At 42.8% G+C, this 19,627-nt stretch overlaps 1 protein-coding gene across 1 annotated transcript in view; it reads right to left on the reverse strand.

Moving 5' to 3' along the window:
- Positions 1-19,627, reverse strand: part of BMPR1B (bone morphogenetic protein receptor type 1B) — an 83,220-nt gene that overhangs the window by 37,610 nt on the left and 25,983 nt on the right. The window contains exon 2 of the mRNA XM_083756617.1: positions 1,985-2,144. Within this exon, the coding sequence (XP_083612743.1) occupies positions 1,985-2,144 (160 nt within the window). The remainder of the gene's footprint in view (positions 1-1,984; positions 2,145-19,627) is intronic.

Raw genomic sequence — 19,627 nt, forward strand, 5'->3', positions numbered from 1 at the left:
AAATGAGCAGTTGATTTTTTAAACTCACAAATAAAAGCTTAGAATAGTCAAGACAAAATTATAATGAATGGGACCGTGTCAAGGTCTAAACAAAAACTGTCCCCAGTTGTCATTTAGTGCAAGGAAGAAGCTGGCATTGCCCCCAATGGCATGTTCTGTCCCATATCAAGTAGTGACGTGATGGGGGGGGGGGTTATTAAGGCTATTGTACAGGAGGGAAACGGGTCCAATTCTGAAGAGCCCCACAACTGTTCTTTGCAGTAAAAAAAAACAAAACCCCAAACAGTGAACCATGCAAGACCAATCTGCCTGCTATAGACTAGCCTGAAATGCGCAACACCAAAAGGAACCAGTAGAAGTGTAATGTTAATAACGGGGGGGGGGGGGGGTATACATGGATTGCTGGTGCAGGAAACCCAACTTTCATCACCTTGGATCTACAGAAATTTTCCAATCAAAGTTCTTATGGCAAATTTTCTTTGTACCACCCTGTGTCCCAAATGCATCATTGCACTTAGAGGCTAATCTTCTCTCGGTAGAATTATGGATCTGGTGTAGGACATTTAACTATTGGCTTTGCCTAAACTCAAATCCACCCGGTCTAATATCCCTAGTGCTGCAAGATTATCACAAGAGCGCCTGGACTAGAACTGTCTATCAAAAACTTCACTCTTGTGGTTTATCACCAAAACAGCTACTCACTTTGGGTTTTAGTAAAGCAAACAGTCTAATTTGTCAGCGCCTAAATAATATCGAGCGTCAGAAGAACTTGGCACAATAAAGAAATTTTGCCCATGGTATGACTATTTTCCACCTTATCATTTTGACTCTCTGGCACCCTATCTGCATAACCTAGCAATTAGAAAATACAGACGTGCTTTTACTCTCACAATATTGAATGTATTGCCCTTGGCTGTACTTGAGGGATGATTCCAACAGATTCCATATGAAAAAACGCTTATGTCCCTTTGGAGATGGCAGTACCGAATCAGTGGCACATGCCCTTCTGGCTTGCACTCTTTATATAGACTTGAGGAATGAGATTATCACCCCTCTTTTATTGTCTATTCCGGGTCGCCCAACCACTCCCACAGTATCCTTTCTCTTGGCAGATCAAGACGAGCAGGTTACAGCAAAGGTTGCAAGGCTTTTAGCTTGGGCAATCAGAATAAGATCCACTATTTGACTATTGATTCAAAACCCTAAAAAGTATTTTATATACAGTGGTACCTCGGGTTACAGACGCTTCAGGTTACAGACGCTTCAGGTTACAGACTCCGCTAACCCAGAAATACTACCTCGGGTTAAGATCTTTGCTTCAGGATGAGAACAGAAATCGTGCTCTGGCAGTGCGGCAGCAGCGGGAGGCTCCATTAGCTAAACTGGTACCTCAGGTCAGGAACCGTTTCAGGTTAAGAACGGACCTCCGGAACAAATTAAGTTCTTAACCTGAGGTACCACTGTAATTGACTCTTTATTTCTTTTCTTTGTATACCATATTGTTGTTTTATTGCTATGGCCGATGGCTGACGCAAATAAAGATTCATTCATTCATTCATCAGCTGGAATGCTCAGTTGGTTAGAGTGTGGTGCTGATAAGGCCAAGGTTGTAGGTTTGATCCCCGTATGGGACAACTGCATATTCCTGCACTGCAGGGGGCTGGGCTGGATGACCCTCAGGGTCCCTTCCACTCTATGATTCCATGAAAGCCCTCAGACCATAATATAGCCCACTGTCCTTTTTCCAACAGTGGCCAACTAGATACTTTTGGGAAGCCCACAAGTGTGGCATGTCATCAACTACCCTTTTCCCCATGGTTTGTACACCAGCATCATACCGTGATTAGCTATCACGGCTAACAGAATTTAAAGATCTCTCCTTCCAGGCTCTGTCTTCTAAAACCATCTAAGCCAGGTAGCTCTTGGATGCCCCCTCCTCATCGTGTGGCAGAAGACTCCGCAGATTAATCATTCCCACACTCACCTGCAAGTGTTGTTTTTTGACTCTTCGGGGCAGTAGTGATGGCAATGGCAAAACAGCTTCTTCTGGGGAGGAGATGCTGCTGTGCTCCCGCTATCTTCCTTCCTGGTTTCCATGTTCACCTTCCCGGAACTCCTCAAGGGCCTGCTGTCTAGAAAGTTTGCTGTAAAAGAAACAGAATGAAATAAAAGGTAAGTCGCTGGGCAGGAATGGCTGAGAGCGGTTTTCCGAAAGGCTTTTAAGGCTTTGTGAGCAACTGTTTGCTTGATCATGTGTGGATAGGTACAAAGAAACATAAGAAGGTCTCCTATGCCAAAAATGACCATTGACATCACAAAGTGGCTCACAAACGAATTGCAATAACATAACATCACAGTACAGCATAAATCATGTAGAATAATTGACAAATTAAAAATTACAAATCATCACTAAAACAACCACCTTCCATAAGCACAATTAACAAAGCAACTACAATTAACAAAACAACTACAAAAATAAGCTGAACAGTACAAACAAAAGTCGTATTATAAGATTTACAAAGCACCGCAGCATTCATAACTCGCAAAACAATATTAACAACATTAACAAACCAGCAACCAAAAACAAACTAGGCACTGTTGAAATTCACACAGACACTTTCCCCGCTGCCATGATTCAAAACCTTCCACTCATGCACCTACACATAATGTCTGTGGCAGCAACTTTATTTTTTAAGCCAGCTAGGGCTTGGAGGGTGGGGCAAGGCAGGTAGAAACAGCCACTGCCTGATGGTCAGCACAAAGTCTTACCCCGCTTACCTATTATCATCATTACTATTACTATTACTATTACTATTACTATTACTATTACTATTATTCATATCCCACCTTTTTTTCCTGACAGGGACTCAATGCGGCTGACAGCTAAAATAGAAACAACTATAAAATACTGTATTTTTCGCTCTATAAGACGTACCCGACCATAAGACGAACCGAGGAAGAAAACAAGAAAAAAAATATTCTGAATCCCTGAAGCCAAAACAGCAAGAGGGATTGCTGCGCAGCCTGCATTTGCTCCATAAGACGCACACACATTTCCCCTTACTTTTTAGGAGGGGAAAAGTGTGTCTTATAGAGTGAAAAAATATGGTATATGGGGAAAAGTAACTTATACTGGTCTACAACCGCAATAAAGATTTGTTGTTGTTTTTTGGGGAAAATAACCATTAAAAACTTGGTAAACATCAACCCACCAGCCCTTTCTTTAAAAACTGTCATTAAAATCTGTTGGGACAAGTACCTGCTGCCAGAAGGAAGTACAGCAAGGATGGAGCCAGATTAGCCTCTTTAGGAAGGGACTTCCACAGTCTGGGAGTAGCCACCAAGAAGGAGAGGAGATGTGTGCTCTCAAGAGTTCATCACATGGCCCCTGGGATACTCTCCCAGATACCATAAGGTTGCAGGAGAGGATTCATAGTGTTGCAGGACCCATGGCCCATTCTAGCCTCCCCTACCCCATTAGTTTTCTAAGTGAATGGCTGGTGAAAGTGGCTTTCAATGTCTTAAGAACATTCAGATGTGGAAAGCTTCATGTTGATCTGCAGATAGAAAGGCCTGTAGCATGAGCTATTTCTAAATGCATTGTTCAATGTTTTGCTGGGAAACTTTTGTCCCTCAATACAGGGCACAGTAACAGGTACATTATTCTTCTGGCTTCTTTGGGTGGGGGGGGTTGTTTGGTATTTTAACCATAATAACTTTAGATTTTGAGCACATATTGCCTTCAGCCTATGAGCAGCAATTACCATTTGGTTCCAAGCATTTCTTTTATACTACTTCTTTCTGGGTGGGGAAAAAGAAGTTTTCTCTCTTGCTCTCTCGATTATTTTGGATTAGGATATTTTAAAATCCAGCCTACACAGGGAAATTCAGCATCAACAGATATTCCCTTTCTGGGTCAGTGGAACAGAGCCTTTTAAAACCAAGTCCCCCTTTTCTTCAGCAGATATGCACAAAGCTAGGATTGTGACTGAGTTACATTGTTATTCATGGACAGAGAATGAACTTTTAAAAATGTTCTAGGCAGAGGTTTCAGACATCTGGCTCATGATGCAACAGAGCTAAATAAAATATATTAATAGTAAAGAAGAATAAAAATACCAGTCTTCTTTCATCCACACCATGATACTTTTATAACTAAATTTATCTACCTTCTGGGGCAATTTCATTCTCTCTCTCTCTATCCCTACACACGCGCGCGCGCGCACACACACACACACACACACAGTCCTCTCTGGCTCTTATTACTTAGTTACGTTGTTATTCATGAACAAACAGTGAACTTTTTAAAATGTTCCAGGCAGAAGTTATAAATAATATACAATAATGTGTAAATAAAATAATTTAGGACAAAGTCCAGCCAAGGTTAGACACGTTTTACATCCTGCGAAATTAAATGGGAGAGTTTTAACTGGAAATTAAGTATCTCCCATTTAAATCAATGGGGATCGATACTGTCTCCTATCACAGAATTGTAGAGTTGGAAGAGATCCCAAGGGTCAGTGCAGGAATCTTAACACAGAATATTATTATTATTATTGCATTCCTGAAAAATTACCAAATTGTTGAACAATTTTCAGTTGCTGAAGTATTTCCTTCTATTATACAATATCAGGAAGTACCCGGCTGTAGTGCTGAATGCATGAGAGCACAATCAACAGCCTGATTATATCTGAACAAGTCAAATTACATCCTAAAAAATGACTGCTTTTATGGGAAAGGGAAATATTAACTGCTTTAACTCCCTATATTTTTCAGGCATCAGATAAAGGAATTTCCACAGGATATTGTTGGCAACCAATCAGTGACAGAACAGCAGCACAGAAGGAAAGTGCAATAAATTATCCCTCTGAAACCACAGCCACAGCCTACTGTATAAAGCAGTTCTGAGGGGGACAGTAAAATAAAAAAGTTTCACTGATAAGGTTTCATTGGCAACGATCATGTGCTGAATAAGGCATGGGCTAGCTACCTCTCCATAGTTCATGGAATGATAAAACTGAGAAGCGATCTTAACAAAGGCACCTTATGTCAGATATTCAAAATGAAATTTTGGGGTTAGGAATTTTATTTTTAAAATCTGTCCTCAATTTAGCAAGTGGAATGCTAGGGGTTGAGGCACTTTACTCAGGGTCCTGTTCGTAACTCAGGGTCCTGTTTCCTGTTCATAATGAGGCATAGCAGAGACTGTGGTGTCTTTACAATATATGGTTTATACACAACCTGAGACTACGATGGAGGGATTCACAGCATTACTACTACAAGAGGGTCTTGCTTCTCCCATGGGTGCAGCCTTGGATCCAAGCAGAAATCAACCACTGAACTCTAACCTTCCCTCCAGCTTTCAACCTTTAACTAGCCTGCAAACCTCTTTTCTCAAGATCACATCACAGCCAACTCAAACTCTTTGTCTTTGTCTTCTATCTAAGAGTTGGAAGAGGGATCCCACCCACTTGCCATCTGGCACAGAGCCTTATCCCTTTGTTTTCTCAATGGGCCATCACCTTTCCTTTGTTTTCCTAATGGCTCATCTCCCAGGCGATTGAGTCATGAGGAAACTAGCCCAACTTACTTAGCTTTCAGCATTTGCTTGGTACAGGGATTAAGTGTCTGGCACCCACAAACTCTTAACTCTGTGTGTGTGTGTGTGTGTGTGTGTGTGTGTGTGTAAAAGATCTCCATGGTATTTTTTCTTGGGGGAGGGGAGCAGGAATCAGAAGGAGAGTGGTTGTGTGTATCAGTTTGATATGGAACCTGTTTCAGGGGCAGAAAATGTGTCTAAAGGAAATGGTAATTAAATAGAACAACATAGAACAACAATAATAAACCTGCGGTCAAGGAACAATACTATGTAATTTGCTCAATCGATTAAAACAGTACAAACACATTTATGCTTTTCAGAAATGCACAACAGCTGTTAAGCTTCGCAGTGGTAGAAGCACATTGACTTCTGAATCTTCCAACAAGAATACAGAGGAATCCATTTGGTCTTTTGGCAGCAAGCCACAAATTTCGGAGGAGGGAAAGCCCTGCCTTTGATTAGGAAAAAAAATTGCTGTGTCAACTATCTACTAACTGCACTGCACTTGATATTAGCCAAAAGGCCAAGAAGCAACAAATTCATCCATTCCGAGATGTGGGTAAAGGTAAAGATGCCCCTGACCGTTAGGCCCAGTTGCAGATGACTCTGGGGTTGCACGCTCATTTCGCTCTATAGGCCGAGGGAGCCGGCGTTTGTCCGCAGACAGCTTCCAGGTCATGTGGCCAGCATGACTAAGCCGCTTCTGGTGAACCAGAGCAGCGCACGGAAACGCCGTTTACCTTCCCGCCAGATTGGTACCTATTTATCTACTTGCACTTTGACGTGCTTTCAAACTGCTAGGTTGGCAGGAGCAGGGACCGAGCAACGGGAGCTCACGCCATCACGGGGATTCAAACTGCCGACCTTCTGATCGGCAAGCCCTAGGCTCTGTGGTTTAGACCACAGTGCCACCCGTGTCCCTCCTAGATGTGGATGGGAAGGGAATAACCTATACAAGATTCTATTTCTGCTTTTACACACGCAAACGTTTCCCTTTAACTTCTCTTATCTGAAGCTTAAGGAAGGAAACCATTCTAAAATAAGAACGTATTAATAGCCAGGTCTATAAAACCAGCTGAGCCTGACCGCTTGGGCATATAAGCTGATTCATGAGGACTGTTCAGACATTGCTTGGTCTTTTTAACGAGGAAAAAGCGGGAGGTCTTGGGTTTCTAGGTTTCCTTCCCCATCCCTCTACCTTTCGCTCATCACAAGGGGGAAAACGACAAATGCATGGGGAGAGCCTACATTTGTTTGAGTAATGTCTACAAGGACATCAGGCTTCATGTGCCCCAACTGCCCTTACTTCCTGTGCCCCTTAGAAAATCACTAGCCCAATTCAAGAATTCAGCCTGACCACAGGAGGGTTAATTGTGTGGCCCCACCCCAATGTCCCCTGCACACAAGGCACACTCTCTCCTCCTGTCCTTCATGTGCTTAGCATAAAAGCCTGAAGGCAGCTTCTAACTATGTTCAGCTGAACATGGCTAGAGACCTTCCATGTGATTGGGAAATCTGTGCTATTTGGAGGTTTCTAACTGATCAATGTGCAAAGGACTCAGAAGGGCTCAGATGAATGGGGACACTTTGGGTAGGGCCTGTGTGAAAATACAGAAATGCAAGGCAATATGCACAATAACATCATCTTAGCCCCACAGGTAGTAGCACTTCAATTAAATGGCATTCTCTGGTCATGTGTGCCCAGGCCTGATCCTTTGTAAAAAGCCACTGAACCTCTCCCCTACCCCTGCAAAGAGGATAAACTCAAAAGCTCATTCTTCCTCATTTTCCCCCTTCCCCAAAGTATTCTGTAAAGGTTTTTTTTTTGGGGGGGGTGTTTTTTTTTAAAAGCTGACCTATTCTACTTACATTCAATTTCCGTAGGCTTCTTATATCCTTGCCAGATTCCTCCCTTGGAGGAGAACCATGTGACAAAGCAGTAAACTACGGCTGCTAAGGGGCTTCCATTAACAAAACAGAGCTCCGTATGTTGGGTTAATCCTGCACCTGTGATCTGTTATTCAGCAGTTAAGAAATGCAACCCAGGCTGTCGTTGCCCTAATGCAGTTCAGCTGTTGCCCCTACCCCACTGGGCCCCTAGAATTCTCTTTGATTGTATAGTTGGCAAGCAAGAAATAGTCCAACCAGGCACAGAACTACATGAGGGGAAAGGAAAAGGAAAGCCTCACATTAGAGAGAATGGTTGGCTTTCTGCTCATTCACCATTCCTTACCATTTCCAGATGGGTTAAAAGCTTCTCACTGAACCTACATGTGAACTGTCGCACTGCAGCTTTTAAAGACCAGAGCTCTTTTTTTTTGCCAAAGGAAATTTGTCTGATATTAGTCAAATATTAGTCAGTGCTAATACTCAACAAGAATAACACTCTGCACAGCACTTAGAAATATTTTCAATATATTAAACGGTGTAGAAATTAAATAACCCTCCTTCAAATGATCGTAATAAATTACAAACAAAAATTGGTACTGGTATATTTTGATTCTGTTTTTCAGTGTTACATGAACAGATTCCAAACAGTAATGCAGGACCTAACTAGGATGACTTCTTCACTCACTGGATATGAACTATGGACACATCCACCTATACCAGTACGAATCTTTAGCCAAAAGATAAAAGGTGAAGAAGGAAGTGGAAATGTAGATTCCTTTTATTCCTGCAAGCATAATTCTCCCAATGCATTTATGCAGGGGTTTTTGTCCTCATAGCTGACCCTGTATGTCCTCCAGATGTTGCACTCCCAACTCCCATCAGCCCCAGCCAGAATGCCAATGGTGAAGGATGATGAGAGTTGTAGTCCAGCAATACATGGAGGTGACAGGTGAGACGGCCCTGTTGTATGCAATATGTGCAGGCGCTAAAGACGTGTGTGGATCAGGTGTAGAACATATACATATTCAAATGCATTTTAAAGTACCCATGCATACAGACCCTATTATTCCCACTGTTTTCAGCTGTAAAATAAGCTATGCTACTGTTTTTCGGAAAGCTTAAACCAATGGGAATATGACAGTGTTGGTCTGTTGTTGATATTGGTGGGAAATGCAAGCCAGGTCTGTCCCATTCTCTTCCAATTCCTATATGCAACAATATTTTTTCCCTAAGGGTGGGAACTCTTTTTCAAGCCTCATAGCTGTTGGGAAGGGAGTGAGATTTTCGGGGGGGGGGGGCAGCTGGAGAAGGGAGGGATAAACCTCTCTTTCCAACATGTTGTGATACCACTGATAACAGGGACTCCCTATGCTTGTAGTTACTTTAAGAGAATAAGAGAAAATGAATCTGTACACTACACATGGAAGCAAATATATCGTTTGGTTTTGAGTTTGTTTTCAACTTGTGGCTGCAAGTGTTCAAGCTTTTTTTATTTTTTCTAATCTTAACTTTTCTATGTTCTATGGAAGCACATGCTTCCATAGAAAATGCTGTCCCCAATAGGACACCACATGGTCCGTCTTCATCCATGGTGCATGTAGTGTAGAAGGGGGATATTCTGAGTGGTAGGTGATGCTCTTAGGGTGATTGCAGCCTGTGCTGGTGCCACATTGCATTTCGTGTGGTTTCTCCTGGGCAGTGGGGTCTCGGTAGCATCCTATGAAAAGGAGAAAGTGGAAGAAGCAAAGCAGTTTCTACTTGCCCAGCTTTGCCTGTGCATTCTTTAAGGATAGAGCAGATATTTCCAAACTGCTCGTGTTGGTGACACACTTCTGTAGACATGCATCATTTCACAACATAGTAATTCAGTTTTACTAGCAAACCAAAGTTTAAACTACCCCCATTCCAGCCCCGGGTGGAGAGCAGGGAGCATACATGCCACACACTGCAGCTGATGCACTAACCTGTCACGACACACAGTTTGGAAATCTCTGGACTAGAGGATACTGTGCGCTCGCTCGCTCGCTTCTCGGGCTTCGATGCTTTGATTTCCTCCCTCGTCTTCTGTCCCCACAGGGGAAACCAATAGCATGTCCAAATTCAGAGCCATGGGAACCAAACAACCCATCCACCACCTTTAGAACATTGGGAAATACCATGACAACAGTCTACAGCAAATACAGTATAGAGGCGTCTATAGCTGGAGAGTACAATGTATTCAATTATCCTGATACGTGCAACTGTTTTAGCACTGCTGGCTTGAACTCAGTTTGCCTTCATATTCATAAGCTGAGCAGTTAAGTGACAGTAAGTTAGCTGTGTCTGAGGACCTTTTTCTGCTCCTAATTAATGCAACAGAGCAGTGAAAGCCATGGCTACAGGCGCCAGCACATCCAAACTACCCACATGCTGTTTGGAGGACTTTCTCTTTCTGCAGAGTTCACTGTCTCCTAACTTGTTCTAGACAACAGATCAGTAGTTATGTACAAGCCAACAGATCAGATCACACTGTTTTGTCTAGAAAAGGCAAGACGGAAATGTGCTGACGCTTCTTTCAGGAACTATTAAACTACAAACAGTGCTTGAAAGCTACTTATCTGCATTTTTAGAATAAGCAGGAGAAGGCACTCACTTTAACACACTACGTAAAATATGCTGCAGACTGTCAAATCATTTAACATTTGCATTTGTTTTTAAAAAGAGTGATATCGCTTTTGATTAATGCAGTCCCGCCCCACTAAAACATCAAACATGCATATTCTATGACCATTTATTTAGGATATTGAGAACGAAAAGTGCAACTCAAGTAGCAGAAGTGCAGAATGGGTTTCAAGCAACTGCTATGTCAAGGGCACTTAAAAATGCACAAGGATATCTCAGTTTAGAAATGTTAACATATAAACGTACAGCGAGTCCACTATACTCCGTGACCTTGTTTGAAAATGGGGTCAAGATATAGCACCATAAGATAAATGCCCATGCATTAATTTTCAGAAATCAGCAGCACATACTATGCTCTGGAGACATTAAAAGATTTTCAAAGCAAAGCCTCTCCTCTTCCCGGAGGCTTTGTGAGCAGGTCTCGCTTCCCACGCTTCGCAGGGGGCGTGGATGGCCCACTGCGTCACAAGGAGTCCTGGGCCCATGTCATGCCCTCAGCCAGCCAATCCGGCTGGCTGGGGGGCATGGTTTGCCACTCTTAAGTGAATGCAGGACTGTGGCTCAGCCTGTTTGTTTCCTGCATGCACAGATCTCCCACCCTCCTTTCCTCTATTCTCATGCATTCAACAGCTGACCTTGCTATGGACCTTGGTTGGTCGCCTGTTGAAGGGACCTGGTAGGAATTTTTTCCACTTGGCAAATTGGCACCAGCCATTTAGTTTTTCACCTACCTCGTAGCAAATCGTCACAACTTTGTAAGATTTGGCGGTTAGGCATTGGAAAATGCGTTGTGTGTTGGAGGACAGGTTGTGGCCATCACCTACCCCTCCCCTTGAAGGGTATTCCATTAAAGGAATCCAGTGGTCGTGGTTCCTGTCCAATGCCCAAGTGGTGGCTAGGGCCATGGCACAACCCTTTGGTGACTCTAGAGAGCTTCCAGTTGATTTGCATCAACAGGCTCCCCCTACAGGTCGTTAACCCTTGTGTGATTTGCTGCAGGGCGAGAAAGAGTCAAGTACAGTCTGTTCGGATCCAATGCCTAAGCCAATACCACTCACATCCAATAAAGTTGTTGCCATTTTTAGCCCATTAACCTAAAACACTGGTGTCCATGTGTCTTATTTCATCATGAGGCGGGAGGTGGGGCCTCGACTCACAACCAATTAGCCTGGACTTTAACTCAGTTCAGTCTGATTCTGTTACACACTCAACAAATTAATCAGATAAATCCAAGAAAGAGAGACACAGCTAATGCCTGGGCTTGGCCTTCTGATATCTACCCCTTACACAACCATCTACCCATGCCAAGCAATTCACTCTTCCTCCAGAGGGTGTGGTAGGTAACAATGGAGTGCTCTAATGGAGTGCTCCATGCACACTGTAAGCACTGTTTGTAATGGAGTGCATGGGCCTATGGGAATCACCATGAAGATCTGCAGCAGATCTTGCTGAACCTCATCTCATTATAGTAAAGAAAGCAGCCCGCTCTGTGGTGGCACCTATCCTGTGGCATGCCCCCTTGAAGATTAGGAAGGCACAGACACACTGCTGGGTGTTTCCAGAGTGCATTGAAAACTATATCCTTGCTCAGGCATTCCCATGCTGTTGACGCCAGCTTGTAGTACCCGGATTATTGTAGCTGATATGAATATTCTACTGGTATGTATGGATTTTTAAATAATTCCCTTGGTTATTTTAATATTTCTATTTAGTTTTATGTAAATAAAAGGGGACGCGGGTGCCGCTGTGGGTAAAACCTCAGTGCCTAGGACTTGCCGATCGCATGGTCGGCGGTTCGAATCCCCGCGGCGGGGTGAGCTCCCGTCGTTCGGTCCCAGCTCCTGTCCACCTAGCAATTCGAAAGCACCCTTAAGTGCAAGTAGATAAATAGGTACCACTTTATAGCGGGAAGGTAAACGGTGTTTCCGTGTGCTGCGCTGGCTCGCCAGAGCAGCTTCGTCACGCTGGCCACGTGACCCGGAAGTGTCTGCGGACAGCGCTGGCTCCCGGCCTCTAGAGTGAGATGAGCGCACAACCCTAGAGTCTGTCAAGCCTGGCCCGTACGGGCAGGGGTACCTTTACCTTTACCTTAAATAAAAAATGTATGTGGAAATGAAGCTTTAGGGTGTATGCAAATGCCATTAGGATTATGTGTGTCACCAATTTAGCAAGTCCAAGAAGAAAGGTCCATTTAATTCAGCATCTTGCTTCCTCAACAGCTTTCTTCCACTGTTGTCCCCTAGCAGTAGACATTCAGTGGCACAATATCTGTAAACCTAAAGGTTCCACATTTATCATATATTAACAAAATAGTAGTTTTCACAAAAAAGTGTCCAAAGTGACTAAGAAGACCCAAACATCCAAAAACGCAACATTAAAACAAATGAAATCCTAACAGTCATCATGACAAATAGCCGCTCTCCTCAAATATGTGTAATCTCCTTTTAGAGTCACTACAATTAGTGGCAGCAAGCACCATAAATTAATTGTGCATTGTGTGAAGAATTACTTTTGTCTGCTCTGAACCTCCTGCCAATCAATTTAATTGGATGACCCTGAGTTGACGTTTTTGTTGAGCTATTCATCATGACCCCGGGATCACTTGCCTGGTTGGTTACCATTAGTTCAGACACTATCAGTGTATATATTAATTTAGGATTGTTGTTTCTTGGGAATCGCAAGTAGGGAGAGTGGTGCTGCACAGAACGTCTTGCTTGTGAGATTCCTATAGGCAAATGATTGGCCACTGTGAGTACAGAATGCTGGATTAGATGGGCTTCTTGGCCTGATCCAGCAGCCTCTTCTTGTTTTCCTGCAATTCGGATGCTACATGTGGGTCCCTTAGACATGCAGAAGTGGCAATTCTTGCTTAAAGCTGCCCAGAATGGCTGGGGTAAGCTAGTCAGATGGGCAGGGTACAAATAATAAATTGTTGTTGTTGTTGAATAAATACAAATGAATGGTGGATCTAAATGGCCTATTGGAGTGCCAATGCAGTGGGAAAGACCAATGCAATCAGACTTACCCATGCAATTATTAGCTCTGGCTGTGTAGATCTGTTCACAGACAAGCAGTTCCCATGCAGAATAGAAAAGCAGGCACCATGTTATTTGTACTAGATGGCATTCAACTAAAGTTTACTCAGAGTAGACTCACTGAAATTAATGGGCCTAACTTAATCATGGTCATTGATTTCAATAGGTCTACTCTGAGTAAACATTAGTTGAATACCACCCACTGAATTTAATTATACAACAGCAACCACTTCCGCACACCTGAAAGAATGGACACATTACTTTGCTTTATGTAGGTGTAACTGAAGAACTATGGATGAGATCCAACATAATGCCAATGGGCATCTACTCATGCAGTGGGGCCTCTACTTCCTTTTGCCTTTCACCTCCACATAAAAACAAAATCTGTTACAGATGGTTGGAATACCCTTTAGAACAGGTTTGGAGTGCACACGTGGGACTGCGAAGAAGAGAAAGTTCTGTTGCACATGTGGATTTTTGTTGTGTACATTGAGTAGACATCACAGGATGTTGTCCCATAAATCCTGTCTCATCAGTTTTCTGCTCAGAATTGCTTCCCACGACAGCTCTATGATGCCACACTTTGAATCTCCTCTTTGCAACTCAAAGTTCCTACAAATCCTTTAGAACAGGGGTAGGCAACCTAAGGCCCATGGGCCACAAGCAGACCACGGGGGTCGTTTAACCGGCCCACAAGCCTCCCCCGAACTGAGCTGCCCACTTGGTGAGTCCCTGTATGCTGCACTAAACCGGTGCAGCACAGCGCTGGGACTCACTTCCATGGCACTGAAAATCTCATCTGTGCATGCACAGACACCGAAAAACGTGTCTGCGCATGTATAGACACCAGAAATTACGTCTCCACAGACACAGACACCAGAAATCATGGGCAGGCGCATTCACACACGCGTACAATCCGGCCCATGAAGGGATCTCCATGAAGGGAATGAACCAGCCCAGGCAAGGTAAACCTTGCCGTCTCCTGCTTTAGCAGAACCTTACTGCAGCTAAGTTCCCATGCCTTACTGCAACTAAGCAGGCATTCAAACCTAAGTGAAACCACTTCTTTTCTGTGTCAAATATTCACCTGCAAGTTCCTTGGTGCAGCAACCTGTCTTTGTAATACACTGCAAAGTACCAAGCACGGCAAAAAGAAGATGCTTCTCCCTCACTACTGAGCACATCTGTAGAAGAACAGGACAGAAACACCACTACTATCATCATGCTAACAATATGGCCAAACATCTGCATAACAAAGCATTAGCATGCAAAGCAAATGATAAAACAGAAAGTCAAAACCGCAGGTGGGAAGCGAAATTTCACCTAGTCAAAAAAAGCTCCGACTTTTTTCTTTCTTTAAAGCTATAACATATTTTCTTTTCATCCATAAACAAACAAACAATGAGCCACACAAAGCCCCCTAATTTCAGCTGTCAGGGTCTTTTCAATGCAACTTACAGGTCAAAAGAGAGAACACACAGGTGTGCATTATGTCAGTAACTGAAAGCAACTGAGTTAAGTCTGGAATCTGATCCAACCACCCACACATTCCGGTGGGCATTATAAAACACTCCCTGAAGGAATATTACACTAATACTGACTAATTTTCACAAACACCTCTGATCTCTTCAGGCTTCCCATCCCCCCTTCTGGGCATTGTGCAAAGCTGGTTCGGCTGGTAAAGTGGATCTCTGCTGTTTCTGCTCACATAAAAGCTTTTATTTTTCTCTGCAGGTCAGGTCTTCTATACACACAATGCACAAAGAAGGGTTCGCCATATACTACCCTAACTCCACTTACCAAGGAGTAAGCTGCATTGAATTCAGTGGCACACACTTCTGAGTGGATACCATTATCTGCTTGGAGCCTGTACATCCTTTTTCCTGACCATCCCAGTAGAATAGGTTGGAGCTTGACAGGGATCAATAAATATTGACTAACGATAAACAACAGTAGATTAAGTCATTGTAGCACAGTCAAGACAGGTAGGTAACAGGGAGGGACTCATCCATTATATCTTATGAGGGCTGACAAGCATTCCAAACATTTTCACTGGCTGATATAATAATGATGATTGGCTTGCGCCCATTTCATTAACTGAACATATTAGCTGCTTGTGACACAAAAGACTCTTCAATCAGCTTTTTAAGAGCATAAGACATAAATAGAAAAGATAGTAAAAACATGACTGGTTGTTTTTTTAAAAAAAACACACCACTATAAAACACCACAATATATAATCAATAAGCAATAAACATCACTGTGGTCCATCAAATGCCAAGGGCAATAGTTTTAAGTAGATATTAGTTTTTGCTCTGGGGAGAGCATTGCATAAATGGAGTGCCACAACTGAATAATAATAATAATAATTTGTTGTTGTTGTTGTTGTTGTTTATACCCCACCCATCTGGCTGGGTTTCCCCAGCCACTCTGGATGGCTCCCAACAGAATATTAAAAACACGACAAAACATCAAACATTAAAAACTTCCCTAAACAGGGGAAAGACCGCCCCTCCCTTGTCATCATGCTCTGAGACTCCCTCAAAGGAAGGATCTGAAGACAACAGAGAAGATCTAGGAGTATGGGTAGGTTCATATTGAGAGAAGCATTCATAATTGCAAGCAATACACTGATTGGTCCCTCAACCCACCCACTTTATTTTTACATTCACTATTAACTATCTTCAAATACAGAACAAGGATTTCTACTGTATTAGTAACTACCCACTCAGAGGTTGTGTTCCTTTAAAGTGCAGGGATCACCATCTTCTCAAACATTGTCCATTTGGCAAAGATTAATGTGTCTCTAGCTTTCCATCACCTCCCTTTTTGTTTATTCCGCCACCTATCAATCTTGTGCTGTGGGAGGAACCAGACAGTTACAACTTGGTTGAGCTCTTAATGGCTTGACAGAACTTTCTACACTTCACTTGAGGCTGGAACATTCTAAGCTTAGCAATAGCTGGAACGTATTTAGAGGCTCCCACATATGTTTATTTCAAAAAATGTTTAATCAAATTTACCATAACTAAATATAATAGTTATCACAATATAACTTAAATAACTAATGAATTTGTCTTTCCCCCAACAGCAAATACTTTGTGCAAATGAGACAAAGCACAACTTATCCTGAGGTTCTGACTGGAAGTTATGATGCAATTGTTACTTCGAACTGTGGTGTTATTATTTTTTAAATGCTTTATTTTCTCGCCAATCTCTGGCTTTTAGATTTTCTTCTGTTCTCCACAGAAAGATATTGTTCCGTGACAGTGCTTTCCTTTAAAAACAGCTGGTCAGACCTTAAAATAAATACTGAATAATGAGAAGTAGGTGACTAAAGCAAATGCACTTCATGGTGGCAGGTTGTATAATTTCGGAGAGAAAGAATAATATTTTCCCAGGGTTTTTAGCTTTTTCAAAGTGAATAAAATACTTTATGTAATTGGTGAGCAAACCTTGTTAAAATTAGAGCAGTGTGCAAATGGATATGGTATAATATAGATACTGTTACACACAAATAAATGCACGGACTGTTGAGCATTTTCCAGCCTATAGTGCAGCCTTTTGCCAACCTGGTGCCCTCCAGATATTTTGGACTCCATCCCCCACCCCATCACCCATCCTGGCAGATCTAAAGGCACCAAGTTTCTGAAAGTGAAAGAAGACTGGGTAAATAAAGAGTATAGAATCATAGTAACAGTCCCATGGACTGCAAGAAGACCAAACCTATCCATTCTTAAGGAAATCAGCCCTGAGTGCTCACTGGAAAGACAGATCCTGAAGCTGAGACTCCAATACTTTGGCCACCTCATGAGAAAAGAAGACTCCCTGGAAAAGACCCTGATGTTGGGAAAGATGGAGGGCACAGGGAGAAGGGGATGACAGAGGACGAAGTGGTTGGACAGTGTTCTCGAAGCTACCAGCATGAGTTTGACCAAACTGCGGGAGGCAGTGGAAGTCAGAAGTGCCTGGCGTGCTCTGGTCCACGGGGTCACGAAGAGTCGGACACGACTAAACAACAACAACAACAGCAAGTCCTATTTTGCAGTATTGTAAAATACTAACCGTTCTAATGTTACAATGATAAACAAAGATCTCATGAACAAAACCTATACGCTCTAAGATACACTGCCATGAACATGGGTCTAAGCAACATTTCAGAATGTGCTACCCAGATGGAGGATATGTAAATAGGAAGGTCCTTTCTTTTTCCAGCAAGCACTAAGATATTACAAACTATCTAGATAAATTTTCCAGCTTATCATTATTAAAATTTTGGTGAAACAACTGGCCAATACAGAAGGCAGGGCCAAAGGGTGTTTCGGTCAGCAAGACTGTGTCTTGCAACTGGTCACTCTCTTCCTCCTGCCTGTGCAATTCAACCCCTTCTGCTCTTTGCTGGTTCATGATTTGTCATCATCTGAATCAGGCAGAGGGGGAGAATGAACAGGAACAAGTAGTGAACATCAGTTTGCAATATTTCATGCAATTTAAAGCAGTGGTGCTGAACCTCCAGTTCCCAATTTGGGCTGTAAGGTGGTTCCCCACAACATATGCCCAATTGTGCCACACTTAACATCATGTATTAACTTAAAAAGTAAGTTTATTTGCAACCAGTTGATTGATGATTATAATTGTTTAGCGGAGGTAGGAGGAGGGAAAATGAGTCTTCCAAGATCCAAGTTTAGGGCAAGTACTCTTTGACGAGAGAACACCAGCAGAGATTTAAAGTCACCAAACATGCATGCAGCACAGTAAAGTAAGGAAATATAGGCTGTTAGACCTTTAAAATATGCACTTCCAAGTGAGTTCCAGAATTTCCCTCTTCCCTCAGTATAAGGAAACACCACGTTTGGTGAGTTAAAAACTGTTTCACTTACAAAATCTTCAAAGGTCTGGTTCATGTGCTTTCCCATACATGGGTCAAAAAAGTTGCACAGGCAGTAAAACTTAGTTTAGTTATAAAGTGGCAAAAGTTCCTGGTTTATTGGTAAAGGAACGCAAGAGTTGCTGATGAGAGCCAAGAGGCTGAGCTGGAGTAAGCAGCTCAAACTTCTTCACATGCTGGGGCGGGGGGTGGAACAAGAGGCTTGATTACCTATTTCCTTCCAAGGTAAGTGGAAAATATAGCTAAGCCTGGCAGGACAGCTTACTCTATGGTATTAACCCCTTTGTGCATTAATTAGACTTAAGCATGTTGGTTATATGCAGCTGGTTATCCCACAGTAAAACCTTCTTTGATAAGTGTTAGTTACCTGGTGTTATTATGTCAAAGTTGACCCTAAGCAGGTGACAGAATCTGGGATTCAGCCCCCTGACTAGCTCCAGTTCCTCACCCCACATTTAAAGGAAAGTAATAAGCAAGAATACTTCTATGGTGATGCCTATGAATTGGCAAAAGGGATGAGAAATCATAAACATTTAGGTCTCTTTTGACATTCACTTTGGATACTAACCAATCTAATGGAAAAATATAAATGGGAAGCATATATATATTTAAAAGGATTAGAAGTGGAATTGTAAGACTCATTGGGGGCAGGGGGAGATGGAGTTTGAAGTGTGAAGAAGCAAATACCGTATATACTCGAGTATAAGCCGACCCAAATATATGCCGGGAAAACTGGGAAAACTTATTGACTCGAGTATAAGCCGGTTCACCACACCACAAACCTCTCCTCCCCAGCCCCTCCCATCCCACTGCCTGCCTAGGCTGCTGTCAAGAGGCAGAGGCTGGTGGCAGCAGCGGAGGAGGAAGAACAAGCAGCCCAAAAGGGCTGCTTTCAGGCTGCTCGCTCCTCCTCCACCACCAACAGTGACCCTCTCTCGAGTATAAGCCGAGGGGGATTTTTCAGCATAAAAAAATGTGCTGAAAAAGTCAGCTTATACTCGAGTATATACGGCATGTCTGTGGCCAAAACTATCTAGAAATGAGATAGGCAAGCAAAGGGCAGAAACAGAGATTGGCACTGGAAAGTATGTCTTTCTTACAGATGGGTGGGGGCACTTACTAAGGGACTTATTATCTGAAGTAACCATGCCACTGACTTGAAAGTTAAGGCTGAACAGACAGAGGGGGGAAAGCTGATTATTTAGATAGCTCCAATCCAGGCAATAGCATCTCCTCTGTTTATTTTACCTATTCAAGTTTGGTTTCATGCAACCCTTGATGGGCCCAGCAGCAGCAGCAGCAATTTGTTCTGCAGCCATTCATTATAGTTTCAGCAGTGATTTGCTCAACTGAACTAAAGAAACGACCTTAAATGTCAATGACAGTGCTGTGTTTTGTTCAGTTTTGCCTCCAAGTAAGTCCCACCCTTGGGGGCATTAAAAGTTACTGCAAATTCCTATGGACATGGCTCTTTCCCTCCCCCTTTTTTTACAGGGAAAATAATGAATGCTACCAGCCAAGTCAGGTGTGTGGAACCTATAGCTCTCCAGATAT

The sequence above is a fragment of the Podarcis gaigeae genome (assembly GCF_964106915.1).
Source record: "Podarcis gaigeae genome assembly, chromosome: 9".
In the NCBI taxonomy this organism is placed as follows: Eukaryota; Metazoa; Chordata; class Lepidosauria; order Squamata; family Lacertidae; genus Podarcis; species Podarcis gaigeae.